This window comes from Salmo trutta, chromosome 20, assembly GCF_901001165.1.
Source record: "Salmo trutta chromosome 20, fSalTru1.1, whole genome shotgun sequence".
In the NCBI taxonomy this organism is placed as follows: domain Eukaryota; kingdom Metazoa; phylum Chordata; class Actinopteri; order Salmoniformes; family Salmonidae; genus Salmo; species Salmo trutta.
The window spans coordinates 36,636,351-36,661,991 of NC_042976.1; the positions used below are offsets into that span (position 1 = coordinate 36,636,351).

Below are 25,641 nucleotides of genomic sequence, written 5' to 3' on the forward strand. Positions count from 1 at the left end.
GGTGAGGGATAGGGCCATTCCCCCCAGAAATGTCTGGGTGCCTTGGTGGAAGAGTGGGGTAACATCTCACAGCAAGAACTGGGAAATCTGGTGCAGTCCATGAGAATGAGATGCACCGCAGTACTTAATGCAGCTGGTGGCCACATAAGATACTGACTGTTACTTTTGATTTTCACCCCCCCTTTGTTCAGGGACACATTATTCCATTTCTGTTAGTCACATGTCTGTGGAACTTGTTCAATTTATGTCTCAGTTGTTGAATCTTGTTATGTTGATACAAATATTTACACATGTTAAGTTTGCTGAAAATAAACGCAGTTGACAGTAAGAGGACGTTTCTTTTTTTGCTGAGTTTATATTGAAAATACTGTGATTGAAAACTATAATTCTTCAGAGAATAATTTATTTAAAAAAGAAATTGTCATTTCTACACACTACTGTCTGAATTTAAACTAATACCAGGAAGAAAGTATCTTTTCATAAAAACCCATTCAAAACCTCCTGTCGCAATCCACCAGTTCAGAACCACTGATGTAGTGTAATGTACATACCCGTTTTCGTGATGTAGAGCGGCAGCCAGAAGAGGAAGGTGTAGCTGACCAGCTTGGCAAACAGCAAACAGAGCGAGAACTCTATCACTCCCTGGAGAGAGAAAGCGAAGCATACCGTCAAAAAAATAAAAGCTATACATTTCTCCAGTATAGAATGGTGTGGTACTTTGTTTGGTGTATGCTAAGGGCCAGGGGTTTCCCCTGTTGCTTGTACAGTACCCGTGCAATTCTTTCAGATCTATTTAAGTGTATAAGGAACATGTGTCCGCAGGTATTTTTCTACAGTATAAATGGTATTCGCAACAATCAGATGTACATTCCACCACCTACTGTCCAGGTGGATAATTAGGAAATAATGTGGGTAAAAAGAAATATACAAAATATCAAAAAATAAATGAACTAAACAAAACCAACCTGCTTTTCTGTTAAAAAAAAACGAACATTCGAAATTAGGTCCCTACACAGGCTCAGAAGATTCCTGTGAGGGCAGGACATTTCCTAGCGACAATAGTCCTGACGGTGCTTCTGCCATGAAGTCTTGGAGACCTAAAAACATCTTGGCTGCAGATATGATGTCCAGCTTCTTGGACTTCTTTGGCACTTGTGCTGTACAATGAATCACAGTGGCTATAAACAATATCTACCTTCTTCACAATGAGTGTATCCAGATCACTCGATTGACTTAAAACACTAGCAATTGGTTGCAATGCATCCACCGCCATATCTTCAACACTGTTGCCTCTTGCTCCTTAAACTCTTTTTCACCAGCTCCACATAGATCCCTGATCCTTGACACCTAAACCTCCTTCACCCTAACAGGGCACTCAAGGATGTCTGGAGTATGATCCCCACCACATCTACAACATTTTTCAGATTCTTCAATACCATACTTCTCCAGCCTGCAAACGTTTGATACTTGACCATATCCTTTACAATTTCCATACTAATGGTTTGGACACAACGCTCTCAACGCATACCTCACATATCCAAGCTTCACATATTCAGGTATAGTCTCCTCAAACAGCAATAATATGGATAGGCTTTTCTCCTTCCTTTTCTCCAACCATACAGTGGTTGCACTGTCCTTCTCTCAGCACATATCAAAGCTGTAGGCTTTGAGGAAACCAAGAGGAAACCAAGTCTAGATTTATCGTAATCGCTCCTCTTTCACCCCAGCTGCCAAACTAACCCGGATTCAGATGACCATCCTACCCATGCTAGATTACGGAGACATTTATAGATCGGCAGGTAAGGGTGTTCGAGAGGCTAGATGTTCTTCACCATTCGGCCATCAGATTTGCCACCAATGTTCCTTATAGGACACATCACTGCACTCTATACTCCTCTGTAAACTGGTCATCTCTGTATACCCGTCGCAAGACCCACTGGTTGATGTTTATTTATGAAACCCTCTTAGGCCTCACTCCCCCCTATCTGAGATACCTACTGCAGCCCTCATCCTCCACATACAACACCCGTTCTGCAAGTCACTTTTTGTTAAAGGTCCCTAAAGTACACACATCCCTGGGTCGCTCCACTTTTCAGTTAGCTGCAGTTAGCGACAGGAACAAGCTGTAAAAAAAAAAAAAAACACTCAAACAGGACAGTTTTATCTCTATCTCTTCATTCAAAGACTCAATCATATACACTCTTACTGACAGTTGTGGCTGCTTTGTATGATGTATTTTTGTCTCTACCTTCTTGACCTTTGTGCTGTTGACTTTGCCCAATAATGTTTGGACCATGTTTTTTTGCTGCTTCCATGTTGTGTTGCTACCATGTTGTGTTGCTGCCTTATGTTGTCGTCTTAGGTCTCTCTTTATGTAGTGTTGTGTGTTTTGTCCTGTATTTATATTGTATTTTATTTTTTATCCCAGGCCCCCGTCCCCGCAGGAGGCCTTTTGGTAGGCCGTCATTGTAAATAAGAATTTGTTCTAAACTGACTTGCCTGGTTAAATAAAGGTTAATTTCTTTATTTTTTAAAAATAAAAACAGGTCAGGCGACATGCACTGACCATTCATGGGACTTTCTGACTAAGGTACTCGTCATCTACACTACCGGTCAAAGGTTTTAGAACACCCACTCATTCAAGGGATTTTCCTTTATTTTTTACCATTGTCTACATGGTAAAATAATAGTGAACACATCAAAACTATGAAAACACACATATGGAATCATGTAGTAAAAAAAAAAAAAAAAAAAAAGTGTTAAACAAATCAAAATATATTTTATATTTGAGATTCTTCAAATAGCCACCCTTTGCCTTGATGAAAGCTTTGCATACTCTTTGCATTCTCTCAACCAGCTTCACCTGGAATGCTTTTCCAACAGTCTTGAAGGAGCTCCCACATATGCTCAGCACTTGTTGGCTGCTTTTCCTTCACTCTGTGGTTCAACTCATCCCAAACCATCTCAATTTGGTTGAGGTCGGGGGATTGTGGAGGCCAGGTCATCTGATGCAGCACTCCATCACTAATTATTGGTAAAAACAGCCCTTACACAGCCTGGAGGTGTGTTGGGTCATTGTCCTGTTGAAAAACAAATAATAGTGGGACTAAGCCCAAACGAGTGGGACTAAACCCAAACGAATTCTAAATAAATCACAGACAGTGTCACCAGCAAAGCACCCCCACACCATAACACCTCCTCCATGCTTTACGGTGGGAAATACACATGCAGAGATCATCCGTTCACCCGCACTGCGTCTCACAAAGACACGGCGGATGGGACCAAAAATCTCAAATTTGGACTCCAGACCAAAGGCCAAATTTCTACTGGTCTAATGTCCGTTGCTTGTGTTTCTTGGCCCAAGCAAGACTCTTCTTCCTATTGGTGTCCTTTAGTAGTGGTTTCTTTGTAGCAATTCGACCATGAAGGCCTGATTCACGTAGTCTCCTCTGAACAGTTGATGTTGAGATGTGTCTGTTACTTGAACTCTGTGAAGCATTTATTATTTGGGCTGAAATGTCTGAGGCTGGTAACTCTAATGAACTTATCCTCTGCAGCTGAGGTAACTCTGGGTCTTCTATTCCTGTGAACTTTTAACAAGGCACGCCTGTTAATTGAAATGCATTCCAGGTGACTGCCTCATGAGGCAAAGGGTGGCTATTTGAAGAATCTCAAATATGTTTTGATTTGTTTAACACTTTTTTGGTTACTACATGATTCCATATGTGTTATTTCAAAGTTTGTCTTCACTATTATTCTACAATGTAGAAAATACAAATTAAGAAAAACTCTTTAATGAGTAGGTGTTCTAAAACTTTTGACTGGTAGTGTATATCCAACAAGACTCCAGCTACAACCCCTTTGGCAGGCCCCCTGCTCTGAAGATCAATACATACTTCTGATGTGGGCAATTTTGCCAGATCCAGTACACACTTCTTCTGTTCTTCAATGACACAATTAACCAGAACAAGGCCGTTTCTAGTCACCTTGATTGAATCCACCTTTCCCACTGCTTTCTTCAGTTCTCGATATTACAAATGGATTTCCCAAATGAACCTCCTTGTCCAAAAAACACAGTCCCATAAGAAATGCATTATTGGACCGGTCCTTGTCTTCTACTACAACTTCGGCTCGTTTAGTTCCATTCTTTGATTTCACTCATTTCCATTCATTATCACACTTCACTTGCCGCACTTTCCGATTAAAACACGGTCGCCATTTTCCAGTGTCCTCATCTGCTGGTTTTCGCCCCTCCCTGGTACTTGATTGATCAATTAAGGTAATTGATTAGTTATAAACTCACTGCACCTGGTTGTCTATGTCTTGAAATGGACATGAATTGAAAGGCAATAATAAAAACCAGCAGATAAATGACCCTCCAGGAATTGAGTTTAACACCCCTGGCTTTGGGGAACAGGACCTGGGCCTTTGTTATTGTGTGTGAGAGATATGGGTGGTGTGAGAGGTCAGGCGACTGACCGGAATGCGTAGAGCTCCCATGAAGCTGATGGCCGAGGGCTCTGATTCGCTCTTCACCACCACCACCTGCTGTACTGGGACAGAAACACTACTGTTGTCCTGAGGGAGCAGCGGCTCTGTGTCCCAGTTCTGAGATGGAGGGAAAAACACAGATTAATAACACAGATCCACATACAGACACTTTAACATAAACACAGACAAACTCAGATAAAAACAGGCACACCTGATATTTGTCTCCCTGTTTGTATGAATGGTACAGTTGCTTGTGTCCATTCGTCCCATTCCAGTTCGTCAGCTTTCGCTGCATGAGAAAAAAATAAAATAATATATATATATATATACACACATACACACACAATACAGTTTACCACAATGTTACGGGGTCTATAGTTTAACATCACTATTATACACAGTGTTCCACCAGCTACTAGTGAAGAAAACTGTAATGTAGTTCACAGTAGCGTGGGAGACTGAAAATGATACCTGTCAATCAAGAAGAACCCTAAATAAAGCTTATACAATGAATCTGCCCACATGGTAAAAGTTAATCATGTTTCATCCCTTTTTGATTTGTGTGTCCGTCTCCAGGGAGGCATTTTTACCAGAGCCAGCCCACACTCAGAGACACTCAGGTACTCTACGTCTACGCAAGGAGCTAAAGTGGGCGACAGTTGTCTAGGAAACGGTTGCCGGGCGCGATGTGCGACAGATGTGATGCTATCCAGGCAAATTCTGATGACGTGTGATCCCCACAATGATCCCATTCTTGGACACACATTTTCAAAATAGCATTTAAACTAAGCATAGAACCAAGAGGGGCTTTTTCCTGTCTATATCTGTGAATTTATACCTCTGAAATGTCTTCAATATTATGTCTATACTATGTAGAGATGCTTTTGAGAACAAGAGAGACATCCTAAGTACTCACATTGTTGCTGCAGGGAGCAGGGTTCTGTACAGCATGGATGCTTCTAAGATCATTTGGATCTACAGACAAAACCACGGACAGTTTAAATATTTTAATATCGGCATGCAAAATTCTGACCGTCGCATAAATCATGCATCGAAGCTAATCAAAGGCAAATGGAACGAGTCTCTTACTCCTCCAACCAATCACATAGCAGTGCTCACGTTCAATGAGGAAGAGGAAGCAGATGATTCCCATGGCAGCGATGATGAGGCCGGGAACGATGAAGGACAAGCCCCAGTTGGAGGAGACCCAGTAGCCTGCGATCAGAGAGCCCAAGATGTTGCCCACCGAGGTGTGGGAGTTCCATATGCCCATGATCAGACCCCTCCTATTGGAGACACCAGATAGAATACTTTAACTTCAATGTATATTCTATAACTACTTTCTATTCAATGCATCTGAACTATGGAGGAATTCTTTCATTTTAACAGATCTTGTGGCTTACCTTCCCTTGCCAAACCAGTTCCCGATGCATGTGACAACACTGGGCCAGCCAGTGGTCTGAACCAAGCCATTAGCCACCTGAGGCAGAGGAGAAACACAGAGTTAGAAAAACATTCAGAATATAGAACTGTTGTCCTCTGAATTCTCAACTGGTCTTCCTATGAAATGTCAGACCAAGACTTGTCTATGGCTTGACTGATATTGTACATGTGTAGGTAGTTACAGTAGGTCCACTGTGTGACTTACCTGGACAAATATATAGAAGCCAAGGCTGTGGATGTTGTAAATGTAGCCTAGGCCAAATAGACAGGTGAAGAGGCCGCTCATCAGCATGCCAAACGTCAGGTACAGACGGATGGGCAGGCGCTCACCGATGATGCCACTGCAGGACGCACAATGACATTTTAACAACACCTAAGAAAAGTTTCAATGCAGGCTGACAAAAATGGCAAGCATATTCAGCATAAAAAATAGTCTGGCATATTGAGAATTTTTTTCTCCACTCCTGATATAACGAAACATCAATTTTGAATGAAAAAACATGAAATATCAACACTATTCAGCATGACATCCAGCACGCCACAAGCTTGGCTAGAAGCCATTTGACCTTGCTGGGGCACAGAGTTAGTTATGCAACACGGTCCTTGAAAAGCACACTGTGTTCATATTGTAACACTGTGGAAACACAAAGAGACAGAATGAGGACCCTTTCATGGCTAAAAAAAGAGGGAGGGAAAGAGTGAGAGGTGAGAGAGAAAGACAAAGAGAGAAAAAAAAGAGAACACAAGGAGCGAGGGGGAGATATTCCCCCCCTTGACAACTACGATAAAACAACCAACAAAAATGGGTCACAACTCCTGCAGCTCTGTCGCACACTGGGTCTGTACATAGTCAATGGTAGGCTTCGAGGTGACTATTACTGTAGGTACAACTACACCTCATCTCTTGGCAGTAGTACTGTAGATTACTTTATCACTGACCTCAACCCAGAGTCTCGCAGTGTTCACAGTCAGCCCACTGACACTATCAGATCACAGCAAAATCAGTCTACTCTACTTGAACAGAGCAATACTGAATCACGAGACAAAGCCAAAACAAACTGCATACTACTAAGAAATGTTATAGATGGAAAGTAGAGTAGAAACATACCAAAAAAATAACAGGCAACAACAAATTCAATCCCTTTTGACAACTTTCTGGACAAAATGTTTCACTGCAATAGTGAATGAGTAAAATTGACAGTAGAAAGCCAAAACAGTATAATTGACCTTCCAGCGTCACCATCAAATCTAAAAAAATGTCCTTAAGCCATTTTGCCACAACTTTGGAAGTATGCTTGGGGTCACTGTCCATTTGGAAGACCCATTTGCAACCAAACTTTAACTTCCTGACTGATGTCTCGAGATGTTTCTTCAATATATCCACATAAATTTTCCATCCTCATGATGCCATCTATTTTGTGAAGTGCACCAGTCCCTCCTGCAGCAAAGCAACCCGACAACATGATGCTACCACCCCGGTGCTCCACGGTTGGGATGGTGTTCTTTGGCTTGCAAGCCTCCCCCTTTTTCCTCCAAACATAAGGATGGTCATTATGGCCAAACAGTTCTATTTTGTTTCATCAGATCAGAGGACATTTCTCCAGAAAGTACAATCTTTGTCCCCATGTGCAGCTGCAAACCGTAGTCTGGCTTTTTTATGGCGGTTTTGGAGCAGTGGCTTCTTCCTTGCTGAGAGGCCTTTCAGGTTATGTCGATATAGGGCTCGTTTTACTGTGGATACTTTTGTACCCGTTTCCTCCAGCATCTTCACAAGGTCCTTTGCTGTTGTTCTGGGATTGATTTTCACTTTTCGCACCAAAGTAAGTTCATCTCTAGGAGACAGAATGCATCTCCTTCCTGAAGCGGTATGACGGCTGCGTGGTCCCATGGGGTTTATACTTGCGTACTATTGTTTGTACAGATGAACGTGGTACCTTCAGGCGTTTTGAAATTGCTCCCAAGGATGAACCAGACCTTTGGAAGTCTACCATTTGCCTGTTTTCTTTTGATTTTCCCATGATGTCAAGCAAAGAGGCACTGAGTTTGAAGGTAGGCCTTGAAATACCTCCAATTGACTCAAATGATGTCAATTAGCCCATCAGAAGCTTCTAAAGTCATGGCATCATCTTCTGGAATTTTCCAAGCTGTTTAACTTCTTTAGGATAGGGGGCAGTATTTTCACGGCCGGATAAAAAACGTACCCGATTTAATCTGGTTACTACTCCTGCCCAGAAACTAGAATATGCATATAATTAGTCGATTTGGATAGAAAACACTAAAGTTTCTAAAACTGTTTGAATGGTGTCTGTGAGTATAACAGAACTCATATGGCAGGCCAAAACCTGAGAAGATTCCATGCAGGAAGTGCCCTGTCTGACAATTTGTTGGCCTTCAGTTGCATCTCTATCGATATTTACAGCATCTGTGCTGTAACGTGACACTTTCTAAGGCTTCCATTGGCTCTCTAAAGCCACCAGAAAGTGGAATTGGGTGTCTGCCATCTCTGGGCAAAGTATAGGAGCAGAGTTTGTAAGTGGTCAGCCTGGGGACAGTGTGACTGGAGATGCACGTTCACGAGACTTCTCCTTTTTTTCTTTCAGTCTTTGAATGAATACAACGTTGCCCGGTTGGAATATTATCGCTATTTTACGAGAAAAATAGCATAAAAATTGATTTTAAACAGCGTTTGACATGCTTCTAAGTACGGTAATGGAATATTTTGATTTTTTTTTGTCACGAAATGCGCTAGCGCGTTACCCTTCGGATAATGACCTGAACGCACAAAAAAAAAATGTATGCCAGTTAGGCTCTACACCCCTTGTAAAGCAAATTAATGTTCTTAATTTTAAGAAGTTATTTGGCCACGTTAGCTGTGATACAAACCTTATCAAAAAAATATATGCATGTGGGCTAGGCTACATAAGGTGCGAGACCGTGATTCGAATAAAAGCCGCAAAAAAAAAAAAAAAAGGCATTGCCTTACGCTGGGCATCATTCACGAGTGACATGCTAATATTGTCACCCATCAGACTATTCTTGATTTAATCTTGTCTTTACATATACTAAATAATATATGGTGTGAAATATGTTTTGATTTAGAATGGACCTTTATCATGCACCCGTCTTGAAACAGTGGCAGGAGAAAAAAAAATACATGTTATCTATGTACTTAAATATAGAAAGGAGGACGCTTTTCCCGTGGTACTTTTTCATGCCAGCCAGGTAGGCTATACTCCGGTTGTAAAATAAGCAATGTGCTTAATATTAGGAAAGTTGAGAAATAAATAAATAAATTAATTAATTAAATAAATAAATATAGTAGGCCTATAGAAATCTGAAGGATCCTCTTTTTAATAGTGGCCATCACTCTGTTTTCTCACGCCATTTCATAGCCTATAGGAAAATGTTGCACAAACATGAGCTCATGAACTCCCATGAAGTGTTTGATTGGATTTTTGATTACATTTGCATTGATGTCAGAGTGACAATAGAGCGCTGAGGGACAATAGAGCGCTGAGTACCAGGCAGTTAGCAAGTTGGTAGGTTACTAATGACAATCAGCAGCATCAGAGCTTGGAGAAGTCTAATCACGGTGACTAAACAGTCATGCGGAATTTGACTGCCTTCATGACTCGTGACCACCTGCGTGGCGGTAATACAGTCACCGCAACAGCCCTAGACTCTGCAGTCTGACTGTGACTGAAGGACGAGCGATGGGGAAGAGCTTTATGTGATAACTAGAGCCCAGAGGTTTTTCTGATCAGGTCAAGTGGACAGCCTAGTTTTAGCCTTACCTGAGGAACATGCCCACGGCATAGGCACAGAGGAAGGAGTAGTCCATGGCTCCCAGCAGCTGCTTATAGTTGCTTTTATCTAGGTATGGAGGTAGTTTTACATGAGAATGACATCAATTCAACCAAGGACCACTCATCTGAATACAGGCTCCTGGGTTTGATTACGGGGATCGACAACAATGTGTGAATGAATAGTAACAAATGTGTGATTAGTGATAAGTGTAGGGATAGAGGATGCATAACATTTAGTAGAGAAAGTGGGAGAAAGGGGGATTGAGAGACTGAAAGAGGGGGAGAACGAGGGTTGAGTGGGGTCTCACCAAAGGGTTTCCAGCTGCACTCTGCAGCTGTGTGGAGGTTTGACAGCTGGCTACTACTGGCTGTGGAGAGCTCATTGAGAGCTGAGCAGTTCTTATGCAGCTCACTCTGTGGAACAAATAATCATATTGAGCAAACATTCACATGTGTGTGCACGCACTGAAAAAAAGCACAAACTACATAAACCCAGCATATATAGCTGGTCAAACATTAATCTCATACATTTAATACTAAATATTAAGCTGCTTCCAGCCATACTATGGTTCCAAGGTAAACAATGGTGGATAACATTGGTTATATAAATGGTTAATCCCTGGCTCTGCTTTGGGAGGGACACTGTCATTCTGATATATATAGTCACAGACAGGGGCACAACTTAGGGGGGACAATTTATTTTGCATCCAGTCGGATAAACACTCCAAACAGCCTACCCGACAGCTCGGAAGCGCCCCATGGTTCTAAAGCACACCGTTGCCTCGTTTTGTATCACATTCCAATGATACAACTGGGGGGGACGAAAATGCAATTTCAGAATGTGGGGGGGGGCAGTGAAAGTTGCGCCCCTGGTCACAGATATAGTAGCAGGATGAATCACATTGAGGCTGATCAGGTTACAATAACACCTGTGCTGATAACATGTATATTTAATGTGTGGATAGGAGTGTAGTGAGTAAATCTCTTATGTGCTATGCCAGTATAGTCCAGTAAATTCCCTATAGAAATATATATATATATATATATATATATATATATATATATATATATATATATATATATACACACACACACACATATACACACACACACATTACCTTGACGATGCTGATGGGTTTTCTGGACAGGTGGAAGCTGGTGTACAGCAGGAAGGTGAGGCTAAATGTGAAGGCTCGGTACCTGGAGGGGGACAACACAAGGGGGCAGCAGTGAGAAGGGCTGGATAGGAGGAGGTAGTCAGTGGGTAGCATTCATCCCTGACCACTGAGAGTGAAATAACGTTTCATTCTCACAATGGTCAGTGTGAGGTTTGGGTAATCTGATCCTAGATCTGTCCTTAGATAAACTCATAAAACATAAAGAAACGTCCTCTCACTGTTAACTTAAGTGTGTAGAAATGACAATGAACCTACTTTTTCAATAAATTATTATTAATTATAACTATTATTCTTCAAATCACAGTATTTTCAATATAAACTCAGCAAAAAAAGAAACATCCTCTCACTGTCAACTGCGTTTATTTTCAGCAAACTTAACATGTGTAAATATTTGTATGAACATAAGTTCCACAGACATCTGACTAACAGAAATTGAATAACGCGTCCCTGAACAAAGGGGGGGGTGGGGGGGGGGGGGGGGAGTCAAAATCAAAAGTAACAGTTGGTATCTGTTGTGGCCACCAGCTGCATTAAGTACCACAGTGCATCTCCTCCTCATGGACTGCACCAGATTTGCCAGTTCTTGCTATGAGATGTTACCCCACTCTTCCACAAAAACACCTGCAAGTTCCCAGACATTTCTGGGGGAAATGGCCCTAGCACTCACCCTCCGATCCAACAGGTCCTAGACGTGCTCAATGGAATTGAGATCCGGGCTCTTCGCTGGCCATGGCAGAACACTGACATTCCTGTCTTGCAGGAAAGCACGCACAGAACGAGCATTATGGCTGGTGGCATTGTTATGCTGGAGGGTCATGTCAGGATGAGCCTGCAGGAAGGGTACCACATGAAGGAGGAGGATGTCTTCCCTGTAATGCACAGCGTTGAGATTGCCTGCAATGACAACAAGCTCAGTCCGATGATGCTGTGACACACCGCCCCCAACCATGACGGACCCTCCACCTCGATCGCGCTCCAGAGAACAGGCGTCGGTGTAACGCTCAATCCTTCGACGATAAACGCGATTCCGACCATCACCCCCGGTGAGACAAAACTGTGACTCGTCAGTGAAGAGCACTTTTTGCCAGTCCTGTCTGGTCCAGCGACGGTGGGTTTGTGCCCATAGGCGACGTTGTTACTGGTGATGTCTGGTGAGGACCTGCCTTACAACAGGCCTATAATCCCTCAGTCCAGCCTCTCTCAGCCTATTGCGGACAGTCTGAGCACTGATGGAGGGATTGTGCGTTCCTGGTGTAACTTGGGCAGTTGTTGCCATCCTGTACCTGTCCCGCAGGTGTGATATTCGGATGTACCAATCCTGTGCAGGTGTTGTTACACGTGGTCTGCCACTACGAGGATGATCAGCTGTCCGTCCTGTCTCCCTGTAGCGCTGTCTTAGGCATCTCACAGTACGGACATCGCAATTTATTGCCCTGGCCACATCTGCAGTACTCATGCCTCCTTGCAGCATGCCTAAGGCACGTTCACGCAGATGAGCAGGGACCCTGGGCATCTTTCTTTTGGTGTTTTTCAGAGGCCGTAGAAAGGCCTCTTTAGTGTCCTAAGTCTTCACAACTGTGACCTTAACTGCCTACCGTCTGTAAGCTGTTAGTGTCTTAACAGCTGTTCCACAGGTGCATGTTCATTAAGTTTAAGGTACCACGCTCATCTGTACAAACAATAGTACGCAAGTATAAACACCATGGGACCACGCAGCCGTCATACCGCTCAGGAAGGAGACACGTTCTGTCTCCTAGAGATGAACGTACTTTGGTGCGAGAAGTGCAAATCAATCCCAGAACAGCAGCAAAAGGACCTTGTGAAGATGCTGGAGGAAACAGGTACAAAAGTATCTATATCCACAATAAAACGAGTCCTATATCGACATAACCTGAAAGGCCGCTCAGCAAGGAAGAAGCCACTGCTCCAAAACTGCCATAAAAAAAGCCAGACTACGATTTGCAACTGCACATGGGGACAAAGATTGTACTTTCTGGAGAAATGTCCTCTGGTCTGATGAAACAAAAATATAACTGTTTGGCCATAACGACCATCGTTATGTTTGGAGGAAAAAGGGGGAGGCTTGCAAGCCGAAGAGCATTATCCCAACCGTGGAGCACGGGGGTGGCAGCATCATGTTGTGGGGGTGCTTTGCTGCAGGAGGGACTGGTGCACTTCATAAAATAGATAACATCATGAGGATGGAAAATTGTTGATATATTGAAGCAACATCTCGAGACATCAGTCAGGAAGTTAAAGCTTGGTCGCAAATGGGTCTTCCAAATGGACAATGACCCCAAGCATACTTCCAAAGTTGTGGCAAAATGGCTTAAGGACAACAACGTCAAGTTATTGGAGTGGCCATCACAAAGCCCTGACCTCAATCCCATAGTAAATTTGTGGGCAGAACTGAAAAAGCGTGTGTGAGCAAGGAGGCCTACAAACCTGACTCAGTTACACTAGCTCCGTCAGGAGGAATGGGCCAAAATTCACCCACTTATTGTGGGAAGATAGTGGAAGGCTACCCGAAACATTTGACCCAAGTTCAACAATTTAAAGGCAATGCTACCAAATACTAATTGAGTGTATGTAAACTTCTGACCCACTGGGAATGTGATGAAAGAAATAAAATCTTAAAGAAATACATTTTATACTATTATTCTGACATTTCACATTCATAAAATAAAAGTGGTGATCTTAACTGACCTAAAACTGAATTTCTAACTAGGATTAAATGTCAGGAATTGTGATGAGTTTAAATGTATTTGGCTAACGTGTATGTAAACCTCTGACTTCAACTGTAATTCAATGTTAAAGTACACAGTGAGAACAGGTAAGTATAACAAAGGCCAGGATGTGCCGTTCCTTTTACTCTCCCACTCAAGTCATTTCCTTGTGGACTTGTGCAATTGGCAAACAAATTGGAGTTTGACCTATACGGACACATCTACCCCCTGACCTAGCCAAACGTAGCCACCTCGACGTCGGTCTGCTCCTGACCTAGCCAAACACAGCCACTTATGGCAGTCTGGACGTCTTAACACCACCATAAACCATTCCTAGAGACCGATTACTAAGGAGTAGAAAGTAGCCAGAGGGAAGAATCCCTGATTGCCTTTGCACATTCAACAGCTGGGCAGCATGTGTGCGTGTTTGTATCTCTCTCTGCATGTGTCTAGTGGGGAGGGGGTTGTGTTCATAAGACAGGACAGGAAGGGGACAGTTAGGACACTGGCAACGTGTCTTCCTTGTTGGCAGTAATTTAGTGAAAAACATGTCAGTGGCTCTGTGACACCACAGAACACCACCACTGTCCCACCTCAAATCAAACTTTAATTTGCCACGTGCCGAATACAAGTGTAGACTTTACCGTGAAATGCTTACTTACAAGCCCTTAACCAACAGTGAAGGTCAAGAAGAATAAAATATTTACCAGTAGGCTAAAATAAAAAGCCATAATAAAAAGTAACACAATAAGAATAACAATACCAAGTCAGTGTGCAGGGGTACAGGCTAGTTGAGGTAATCTGTACATGTAGTTGGGGGCGAAGTGACTATGCATAGGTAACAAACAAACAGCGAGTAGCAGCAAGGGGAAGACAAACAAGTTTCCCTCAAGAATTTTCCCTGTATTTAGCGCCATCCATAATTTCTTCAATTCTGACCAGTTTCCCAGTCCCTGCCAATGAAAAACATCCCCACAGTGAAGCATGGTGGTGGCAGCATCATGCTGTGGGGATGTTTTTCATTGGCAGGGACTGGGAAACTGGTCAGAATTGAAGGAATGATGAATGGCGCTAAATACAGGGAAATTCTTGAGGGAAACCTGTTTGTCTTCCAGAGATTTGAGACTGGGATGGTGTTCGAGGTGATGAGAGGGGTTGGGTTTGCACCAGACATAGCGCTTTCCTTGATGGCCAAAAAGCTAAATTTTAGTCTCATCTGACCAGAATACCTTCTTCCATATGTTTGGGGAGTCTCCCACATGCCTATTTTTTTTCTTCTTTAAGCAATGGCTTTTTTCTGGCCACTCTTCCGTAAAGCCCAGCTCTGTGGAGTGTATGGCATAAAGTGGTCCTATGGACAGATACTCCAATCTCCGGTGTGGAGCGTTGCAGCTCTTAAAGGGTTATCTTTGGTCTCTTTGTTGCTTCTCTGATTAATGCCCTCCTTGCCTGGTCCGTGAGTTTTGGTGGGCGGCCCTCTCTTGGCAGGTTTGTTGTGGTGCCATATTCTTTCAATTTTTTAATAATGGATTTAATGGTGCTCCGTGAGATGTTCAAAGTTTTGGATATTTCTTTCAAACCCAACCCTGAGCTGTAATTCTCCACAACTTTGTCCCTGACCTGTTTGGAGAGGTCCTTGGTCTTCATGGTGCCCCTTGCTTAGTGGTGTTGCAGACTCTGGGGCCTTTCAGAACGGGTGTATATATATACACACTGAGATCATGTGACAGATCATGTGACACTTAGATTGCACACAGGTGGACTAACTAATTATGTGACTTCTGAAAGTAATTGGTTGCACCAGATCTTATTTAGGGGCTTCCTTGCAAACGGGGTGAATACATACGCACGCACCACTTTTACGATTTAAATTTATGAGAATTTTTTTAAACAAGTAATTTTTTCCATTTCACTTCACCAATTTGGACTATTTTGTGTATGTTCATTTCATGAAATCGAAACAAAAATCCATTTAAATTACAGGTTGTAAAGCAACAAAATATGAAAAACGCCAAGGGGGATGAATACTTTTGCAAGGCACTGCACTTACAGTCACTGTGGGGGCGGCGTCATCGATGCACTTATTGATGAAGCCGATGACTGAGGTGGTGTATTCCTCAATGCCATTGGATGAATCCCGGAACATATTCCAGTCTGTGCTAGCAAAACTGTCCTGTAGTGTAGCTTACGCGTCATCTGACCACTTCTGTATTGAGCGAGTCACTGGTACTTCCTGCTTTAGTTTTGCTGGGATTCTCTGCCTCTAACCCTTTTACAGGGGCTGAGTCACTGACTTACTGGTGTTCTTCCATGCCGTCCATGGGAGGGGTGCGTCACTTGAGTAGGTTGAGCCACTGACGTGGTCTTCCTGTCTGGGTTGGCGCCCCCCCCCTTGGGTTGTGCCGTGGCGGAGATCTTTGTGGGCTATACTCGGCCTTGTCTTCGGACGGTAAGTTGGTGGTTGTAGATATCCCTCTAGTGGTGTGGGGGCTGTGCTTTGGCAAAGTGGGTGGGGTTATATCCTGCCTGTTTGGCCCTGTCCGGGGGTATCATCGGATGGGGCCACAGTGTCTTCTGATCCCTCCTGTCTCAGCCTCCAGTATTTATGCTGCAGTAGTTTATGTGTCGGGGGGCTAGGGTCAGTCTGTTACATCTGGAGTATTCTCTTGTCTTATCCGGTGTCCTGTGTGAATGTAAATATGCTCTCTCTAATTCTCTTTCTCTCGGAGGACCTGAGCCCTAGGACCATGCCTCAGGACTACCTGGCATGATGACTCCTTGCTGTCCCCAGTCCACCTGGCCATGCTGCTGCTCCAGTTTCAACTGTTCTGCCTGCGGCTACGGAACCCTGACCTGTTCACCGGACGTGCTTGTTGCACCCTCGACAATTACTATGATTATTATTATTTGACCATGCTGGTCATTTACGAACATTTTAACATCTTGACCATGTTCTGTTATAATATCCACCCGGCACAGCCAGAAGAGGACTGGCCACCCCTCATAGCCTGGTTCCTCTCTAGGTTTCTTCCTAGGTTTTTGGCCTTTCTAGGGAGTTTTTCCTAGGGAGTTTTTCCCAGCCACCGTGCTTCTTTCACATGCATTGCTTGCTGTTTGGGGTTTTAGGCTGGGTTTCTGTACAGCACTTTGAGATTTCAGCTGATGTACGAAGGGCTATATAAATAAATTTGATTTGATTTGTAAGCAGGAATCAGGAGGAAAGAATTGTGGTCAAATTTGCCAAATGGAGGGTGAGGGAGAGCTTTGTATGCATCTCTGTGTGTTTTTTATTTCACCTTTATTTAACCAGGTAGGCCAGTTGAGAACAAGTTCTAATTTACAACTGTGACCTGTCCAAGATAAAGCAAAGCAGTGCAACAAATTGTGTGGAGTAAATGTGGTCTTGGAGTAAATGCGTCTCTGTTCTGCCGGTGCATGGAAAATCCTGCCAGCTCTATATTGTCCGTTTCTTTGTTCAGCAACGTCTCGGTGAAACATAAGATGTTACAGTTTTTAATGTCCCGTTGGTAGGATAATCTTAATAGTAGGTCATCAATTTTATTTTCTAACGATTGCACGTTAGCAAGAAGAATGGAAGGCATTGGGAGTTCACTCACTCGCCTCCGGCTTCTCAGAAGGACCCCCGATCCGCGTCCCCTTTTCCGGCGTCTTTTCGCGCAAAAGGCCTGGATCTGGGCCTGTTTCAGTGAAAGCAGGATATCCTTCTCGTCGGACTCGTTAAAGGAAAAAGTTTCTTCCAGTCCGGGGTGAGTAATTGCTTTTCTGATGTACAGAAGTTGTTTTCGGTCATAAGAGACAGTAGCACCAACATTATGTACACAATACGTTAAAAAACAAGTTACACAAAATGCCCCCAAAAATATAATTGCACAATTGGTTGGGAGAATGTAAAATGTCAGTCATGTTCTTTGGCGCCAACTCTCTGATAGGACCAGACATACGGGGCGGTAGGTAGCCTAGTGGTTAGAGCTTTGGGCCACTAACCGAAAGGTTGCTGGATCGAATCCCCGAGCTGACAAGGTTAAATCTGTTGTTCTACCCCTGAACAACGCAGTTAGCCTACAAGGGAACAGTGGGTTGTCATTGTAAATAAGAATTAGTTCTTAACTGACTTGCCTAGTTAAATAAAAATACAGGTACAAAGGTTTACTACCTTGATTTCAGCATGCAACTGTCACTCGCACTGTATAACAAGTCAGTCGGAACGCAATTAAAGTGATAAAGCTCTAAGAAATACTTCAGTCAGGTTCAGAACACGGTTCCCCACTCTTTCTCTTGATAACTCCTGATCTTATTTTTTCCTGAGCGGGAACAACTCCTGGCCCTAATAATGACGGGGATACGTGATCATTAAGCTGCCTGTAAGTATACAGGGCTATGCCACATACAGTAGATGGTACGTATGCCCTACTCTACATGATGTATGGGAACTTAGGACAGTTCTGTTATTTGCACAGTGTTCTCGCTCGCTTTCTCTGTGTCCCGGCTAATTCACTCTCTTGCAGAAAATACATAATTAGGACTAAATAGAAAACAGCTACAAGCACAGACACATGTACACTCCTGCACAGGCACACACATGAACAGTATGGCTTGAGCCCTGAGGTCTTTTCATCATAAGTCATCAACAATTTACAACTAAGTTCACGTGTAAGCCAGACCTGTACTGACAAACCAACAGAACATATTGATCTGAAACACAGACATACAAAACTCACCACTGGTCTCTGTTGAAGGAGGCCAGGAAGCGGATGCCAGGTGGCACAGGGGCCATGATGATTGGGTGATAACGGGCACTGCGGGGTCAGGGGTCAACAGATCGGTAGATCTCACAGCAATGATGACCAACACACAGAACTGCAGCTCACCTCTGGCCAGAAGAACCCTGTGAGCTCAACACTAGGCCTGGGAGACATGGCCAAAAACCTGCTGGAATAACCCCTCAGAAGTGTTCTCCTACAGGGCACAAAAACAAAAGAAAGTTTAAAATACAGCAGGACCTCTGAAGTCGGCATGGGCATCTCTCTCCATTCCATAATGTAAGTTCTATAACTTTAACTTTGTGGATGTACAGTTCGGAAAGTATTGAGACCCCTTGACTTATTTCACATTTTGTTACATTAGTCTTATTCTAAAATTGATTAAATAAAGAAAATTACTCAGCAATCCCCACACAATGACAAAGCGAAAACAGGTTTAGACAAATTGAAAAAAAATATATACATAAATACCTTATTTACATTAGTATTCAGACCCTTTGCTGGGAATTTTGCTTACATTCCTCCAAAAACGTTTGCTTATAACAGTGAACCTTTTTTGTGGGATACACATTAGAGGTCAACCGATTAATCGGAATGGCCGATTAATTAGGGCCGATTTCAAGTTTTCATAACAATCGGTAATCGGTATTTTTGGCCTCCGATTTGCCGATTTAAAAAAAATAATAATAATGTTTTTTACACCTTTATTTAACTAGGCAAGTCAGATTAAGAACACTGACGCTGACGACCTGTTACGCGAGGGCAGCAAGAAGCCAAGGTAAGTTGCTAGCTAGCATTAAACTTATCTTAACATAATCACTAGTTAACTACACATGGTTGATGATATTACTAGTTTATCTAACGTGTCCTGCGTTGCATATAATCGATGCGGTGCCTGTTCATTTCTCATCGAATCACAGCCTACTTTGACAAATGGGTGATGATTTAACAAGCGCATTTGCGAAAAAAAGCACTGTCGTTGCACTAATGTACCTAACCATAAATATCAATGCCTTTCTTAAAATCAATACACAAGTATATATTTTGAAACCTGCATATTTAGTTAATATTGCCTGCAAACATGAATTTGTGTCACTTCTCTTGCGTTCCGTGCAATCAGAGTCAGGGTATATACAGCAGTTTGGGCCGCCTGGCTCATTGCGAACTGTGTGAAGAACATGTCTTCCGAACAAAGGCCGTAATTAATTTGCCAGAATTGTACATAATTATGACATAACATTGAAGGTTGTGCAATGTAACAGGAATATTTAGACTTAGGGATGCCACCCGTTAGATAAAATACGGAACGGTTCCGTATTTCACTGAAATAATAAACGTTTCGTTTTTTAAATGATAGTTTCTGGATTCGATCATATTAATGATCAAAGGCTTGTATTTCTGTGTGTTATTATGTTATAATTAAGTCTATGATTTGATATTTAATAGAGCAGTCTGACTGAGCGATGGTAGGCAGCAGCAGGCTCGTAAGCATTCATTCAAACAGCACCTTCGTGCGTTTGCCAGCAGCTCTTCGCAATTCTTCAAGCATTGCGCTGTTTATGACTTCAAGCCTATCAACCCGAGATTAGCTGGTGTAACCGATGTGAAATGGCTAGCTAGTTAGTGGGTGCGCGCTAATAGCATTTCAAACATCACTCGCTCTGAGACTTGGGAGTGGTTGTTCCCCTTGCTCTACATGGGTAATGCTGCTTCGAGGGTGGCTGTTGTCGATGTGTTCCTGGTTCGAGCCCAGGTAGGAGCGAGGAGAGGGGCGGAAGCTATACTATTACACTGGCAATACTAAAGTGCCTTTAAGAACATCCTAATAGTTAAAGGTATATGAAATACTCGTAGAGAGAGAAATAGTCCTATAATAACTACAACCTAAAACTTCTTACCTGGGAATATTGAAGACTCATGTTAAAAGGAACCACCAGCTTTCATATGTTCTGAGCGAGGAACTTAAACGTTCGATTTTTTTTTTTTGTTACATGGCACATATTGCACTTTTACTTTCTTCTCCAACACTTTGTTTTTGCATTATTTAAACCAAATTGAACATGTTTCATTATTTATTTGAGGCTAAATTGATTGTATTTATGTATTATATTAAGTTAAAATAAGTGTCCATTCAGTATTGTTGTAATTGTCATTATTACAAATAAAATAAATAAAACAAATTAAATAAACAAATAAAAATCGTCCAATTAATCGGTATCGGCTTTTTTTGGTCCTCCAATAATCGGTATCGGCGTTGACAAATCATAATGGGTCGACCTCTAATACACATAAGGCAATTCTAGGTCTTGTGGCATATTTTGGTTAAACTCTCCCCAATTCAATGGAATTGCATCCCTCTGCATGTACAGTGCATTCTTCCATCACAGCTGATTCTCAAGATGTTGCACACTAATAAGATGCTATTGAGCCCACACTACTACAACTGTCTTGAGCCGAGGACGACATGCTTTCTGGTAGGTTTTGATTACAATACTGGGTGGGGTGAATATATTTTATATGACATACATGATTTTTTGTTAACTAGTAAACAGTAGCCTACAGCAAAGTGTGTTTAAATAATTTCTAACTTAACAATTTCTGCTAGTTAGTTTTTGCTACCGTGTGGGTTTTAGCTTGCTTGAGCCTTCTAACTGAGGGAGTGTTAATTCACCTGTTTCCATACATTTTATTTTAAAACATTTATCTTAGAAAAGGAGTTGTTTAATCTAACTGCTTAACTATTTATCTGTACATGGAATTGTATTTGTTTGTTTTTTTCTCCTAATCTTTACAGGAAAATGCCACGGACACTATCTGATGTGTGGCGACATTTCACTGCAGCTAATGTAGAAGGAAAAGCTGTGTACATTTGCAAATACTGTGCCAAATCATGTGAAGAACACAACAAAGATGCAGAATTATCCGGCCAAGTGCAAAAAGTTCACTCAGCGCTCACAACAAGCAACCTCTGACAAAAGCCCCTCTACTTCTAGTCGAGGTGAAAATTATGAATCAGACACCTTATCGATAGCAACAACTCATGGTCCTCCTGGAATCAGAAGTGTTTTTGACTCAATGGAGGAACGTAGTCAGTGAAATGCTGATGAATGTCTTGCTCGAGCTGTGTAAGCAACTGGTTCACCTCTGACATTCACAGGCAATGTATATTGGAAGTTTTTCCTGAATGTTCTTTGCCTAGTATACACCCCTCCAACCAAACATGCTTTATCTACTAATTTGCTGGATGCAGAGTTCAAGTGAATGTTAAGCATATCAGAGAAAGCAGACAGTATTGCAATCATCTCTGATGGGTGGTCAAAAGTCTGTGGGCAAGGAATAATTAACTACATCATCTCCACCCCTCAACCAGTATTCTACAAGAGCACTGACACATGGGACAACAGACACACCGGTCTCTACATTGCAGATGAGCTGAAGGCAGTCTTTCAATGACCTTGGACCACAAAAGGTATTTGCACTGGTGACAGACAATGCTGCGAACATGAAGGCTGCTTGGTCTAAAGTGGAGGAGTCCTACCCTCACATCACACACATTGGCTGTGATGCTCATGCATTGAATCTGCTCCTCAAGGACATTGTGGCACTGAGAACAATGGATACACTCTACAAGAGAGACAAGGAAATGGTTAGATATGTGAAGGGTCATCAAGTTATAGCAGCAATCTACCTCACCAAGCAAAGTGAGAAGAATAAGAGCACCACATTGAAGCTGCCCAGCAACATCCATTGGGGTGGTGTTATCATCATGTTTGACAGTCTCCTGGAGGGGAAGGAGTCTCTCCAAGAAATGGCCATATCAGTCTGCCGATATGGACAGCCCCATCAAGGGTGATGTATTTTGGGAGAGAGTGGCAAGCAGCCTGAAACTCCTGAAACCGATAGCAGAAGCCTTTGCACGGATTGAGGGAGACAATGCCATCCTGTCTGATGTTCAGACTCTGCTTGCAGATGTAACAGAAAAAATCCGTACTGCCCTGCCCACTTCACTGTTGCTCCAAGCAGAGGAAACTGCGGTTCTGAAATACATCAAAAAGCGTGAAGACTTCTGCCTGAAGCCCATACACGCCGCAGCGTACATGTTGGACCCCAAGTATGCTGGCAAGAGCATCCTGTCTGGTGCAGAGATCAACAAGACCTATGGTGTCATCACTACCATGTCTTGCCACCTTGGCCTGGATGAGGGCAAAGTTATTGGCAGTCTGGCAAAGTACACTTCCAAGCAAGTGCTTTGGGATGGAGATGCAATATGGCAGGCGTGCCAACATATCGCATCAGCCATCTGGTGGAAGGGACTTTGTGGATGTGAGGCTCTTTCCCCTGTTGCCTCCATCCTCCAAAACCCACCAACATCAGTTGCCTCAGAGCGCAACTGGTCCTTGTTTGGGAACACACACACAAAAGCACACAACAGGCTGACCAATACAAGGGTTGAAACATTGGTGGCTATCCAGGCAAATTTGAGTCTTTTTGAGCCTGACAACGAGCTATCCTCAACAAGGTTGGAAAGTGACAGTGAAGATAAGGCCTCAGAGTCTGATGTTCAAGAGGTGGGCATTGAGGAGGTCCAGGGACAAGACATGGAAGCCTGAGAGGAAGACAACCAAAGCTTTAGTTTCTAGACTATCATTTTACAGATGTATGTTCAAAACATTTTTGGGAGATGCAATGGATCATTGGGGATCATTCAATGTTCCCTTTCTTTTGTTGTTCAGTGAAATCATCCCATGTGAAGAGTCAACTCATTTAATTAAAAGTTCAATTCGTAACTAAATCATTTTTTAAATTTATTTTGGAAGGATTTAAACATTTGCAATTATGTCTACTTATGATAAGGTAAAATGTTTGTTTCTGTCTCCATATGATATGGTAAATATATCCAATGCAAAAAACATCTACATTTAAATGGTATTAATATTAATTTGCATCCATTTACGCTAATTCCCATATATTCCCGTTAAATGCCCACGGAAAGTTTCCACCTCTGAATATTCCCCAAAATGTGCAACCCTACTTGAGGCTGTCACTGTTGCCAAAGGTACTTCAACAAAGTACTAAGTAAAGGGTCTGAATACTTATGTAAATATGCTAGTTCAGTTTTGCATTTGTAATACATTTGCAAAGATTTCTACAAACCTGTTTTTGTTTTGTCATTATGGGGTATTGTGGGTAGATTGATGAGAAATTATATTTTTTCAATTTTATAATAAGGCTGTAACATAACAAAATGTGGAAGAAGTTAAGGGGTCTGAATACTTTCCAAATGCACTGCACATGTCCAAGGAAGCCATTGTAGGCTACAGTAAACTTTCCACCAAGCAACTCATCTCAGTAGGGGATCAGATATATTCCTGGCATTCAAACAACTTCTGTTTCGTACTCGGGGGATCAGATGTGTAGCAGAGGACAGCAGAAGTATCATTGATTTTATTACCAGACATGAATAACCTACTATGCTGGAATCTTGGTCTGAAAACATGACGTTGCCAAGCACTGTACCACCAACTGTGTATCTAGCGACAGCTTGGCTTGCTTGTAGCTACGCCAACTGTACAATTTAACTCCATCATGGGTCTCTGCCACGACATTAGTCATTTACACTACTGGTATGGTCACGTCATCATTTTAGCACTTAAAGTTGAATGGATTAATTCTACATAGGCTACTAAGTAACACGCTAAAACTTTTGCACCACCACAACCATTCACTACAGCAGCCTGCAGTAGAGCTAATAGCAAAACCTCATACTTGGAATCTTGGACTGCACATCAAATGGACCAGGCTTTATATTTAGATGTGTGGCAGTCGCAGAGCCTCTAAGTGATTTACTGAAGTTAATTTGGCAACTTAACTTCAGTAGACAATACTGGTGTAACCGATGTTATTTAAAAATACATATGTTTCCTAATTTAGGGACTTATTATCTAGCATCCTAATTGAGATTGGTTGTATACAGAGCCAAATACAAATTATCTTGGGTTGTAAAAAAATATATATATAATCAAAATAGGACGTCCTTGTGTGATAGCCATCAAAGAGAGAAGCATACTGCCGGACATTTGCTAGTAAACCACCGTCCATACTATGTTTTCAATGATTATAATCATCAGCTACTTTGTAACCAACCACTTTCCTTACAAATGTTTATATGTACACTAATAACTCGATATTAAACTGAGTATGGCAGTAGGCATTATGCAATGGTCATGTAAACACCTTATTCTGCTCATCTTAAATCGCCATAAGGTCAGAATCGAAGTAGCATACATCGATTAAAACACAGTTTTCTGGGCAATCTTTCGAAATGTGAACACTTTTAATCCGCCTTCCAGCAATCTATTTAATCTGCCCATGTCCTACCACCAGCCGAGCGAGCCTCCCTCGCGAAATAAGTCAGGAAAAGAAAGGTATGCGTCTTGAAGTAGTTTTCACATACAACATGTATGTCCTTACTTAGAATTAAATATCCTTCCCAAAACTAACATGGTCTGCATTGATCAGTGCCATCAGGTAGCTTGATTTCAGATGTGTCCATGTAAATGTGACTATTAAGTTAATCGTTATTCTTGCAAAGCATGTAAACCTGTTCATCTATTATATTAATTCGACTATACACAATAATCGCATTATTGTGTGCATGTAACCGTGCTCTCCAATTCACTTTCTGCTCATCCTCGTGCGTTCGACGCTTGACAGAAAAGGAGGTCTATCTGTGGAAAATCGCCGCGCCCATCAATTCACAGACATGGAGAGAGAGACATTATCAAACTTGCCGTGGTTGAAATACAGGGGGGAAACCAAAAGACACGTCTTGTTTCTCGTCCAAAAAGCAAAAAGGCGGCAGGTTGTCAGGCGGTTAACTACAACTTCTTTCTTCTTTCAGACCAAGGTGTAACTGTCACACTTCAGTGAGGGGTTTCGATTAATCTCGCCGGTGTAGGCGTGTTTTGCATTGGTTGAAATGTGATTGCATTTAATATGAAACCGCTCTGCCTCCCAGGCGTGAGCCACGTGTCCCGTTCAAAGCCCACGGCGAAGTTGGCTCAAAACAAAAGTGACGTATTTAAGCAAGTGTAGTAATTAGTAGGACTGTGTTTCCCATGCGAAAGTAATTGCTTTTGATTTGTTTTTAATTATCTGCCTTAGCAATGAAACATAGTCAGAACATTCAAACATTTACTTAGGGAATATAAATATG

General features: G+C 42.3%; 1 protein-coding gene across 2 annotated transcripts in view; it reads right to left on the reverse strand.

Moving 5' to 3' along the window:
- The window catches only part of LOC115155976 (glucose-6-phosphate exchanger SLC37A1-like), a 34,014-nt gene extending 8,819 nt beyond the window's left edge, over positions 1-25,195 (reverse strand). The window contains exons 1-12 of one of the 2 annotated variants that reach the window (XM_029703120.1): positions 24,897-25,195; positions 18,384-18,621; positions 10,859-10,940; positions 10,049-10,154; positions 9,729-9,807; positions 6,140-6,275; positions 5,895-5,971; positions 5,611-5,777; positions 5,408-5,466; positions 4,703-4,780; positions 4,480-4,608; positions 552-642 (exon numbers count right to left, since the gene is read on the reverse strand). In XM_029703120.1, coding sequence (XP_029558980.1) covers positions 552-642; positions 4,480-4,608; positions 4,703-4,780; positions 5,408-5,466; positions 5,611-5,777; positions 5,895-5,971; positions 6,140-6,275; positions 9,729-9,807; positions 10,049-10,154; positions 10,859-10,940; positions 18,384-18,439 — 1,060 coding nt within the window. In that variant the 5' untranslated portion in view covers positions 18,440-18,621; positions 24,897-25,195. The remainder of the gene's footprint in view (positions 1-551; positions 643-4,479; positions 4,609-4,702; positions 4,781-5,407; positions 5,467-5,610; positions 5,778-5,894; positions 5,972-6,139; positions 6,276-9,728; positions 9,808-10,048; positions 10,155-10,858; positions 10,941-18,383; positions 18,622-24,896) is intronic. The other variant, XM_029703122.1, reaches the window with a different exon arrangement.
- Between the last annotated feature and the right edge of the window lie 446 nt (positions 25,196-25,641).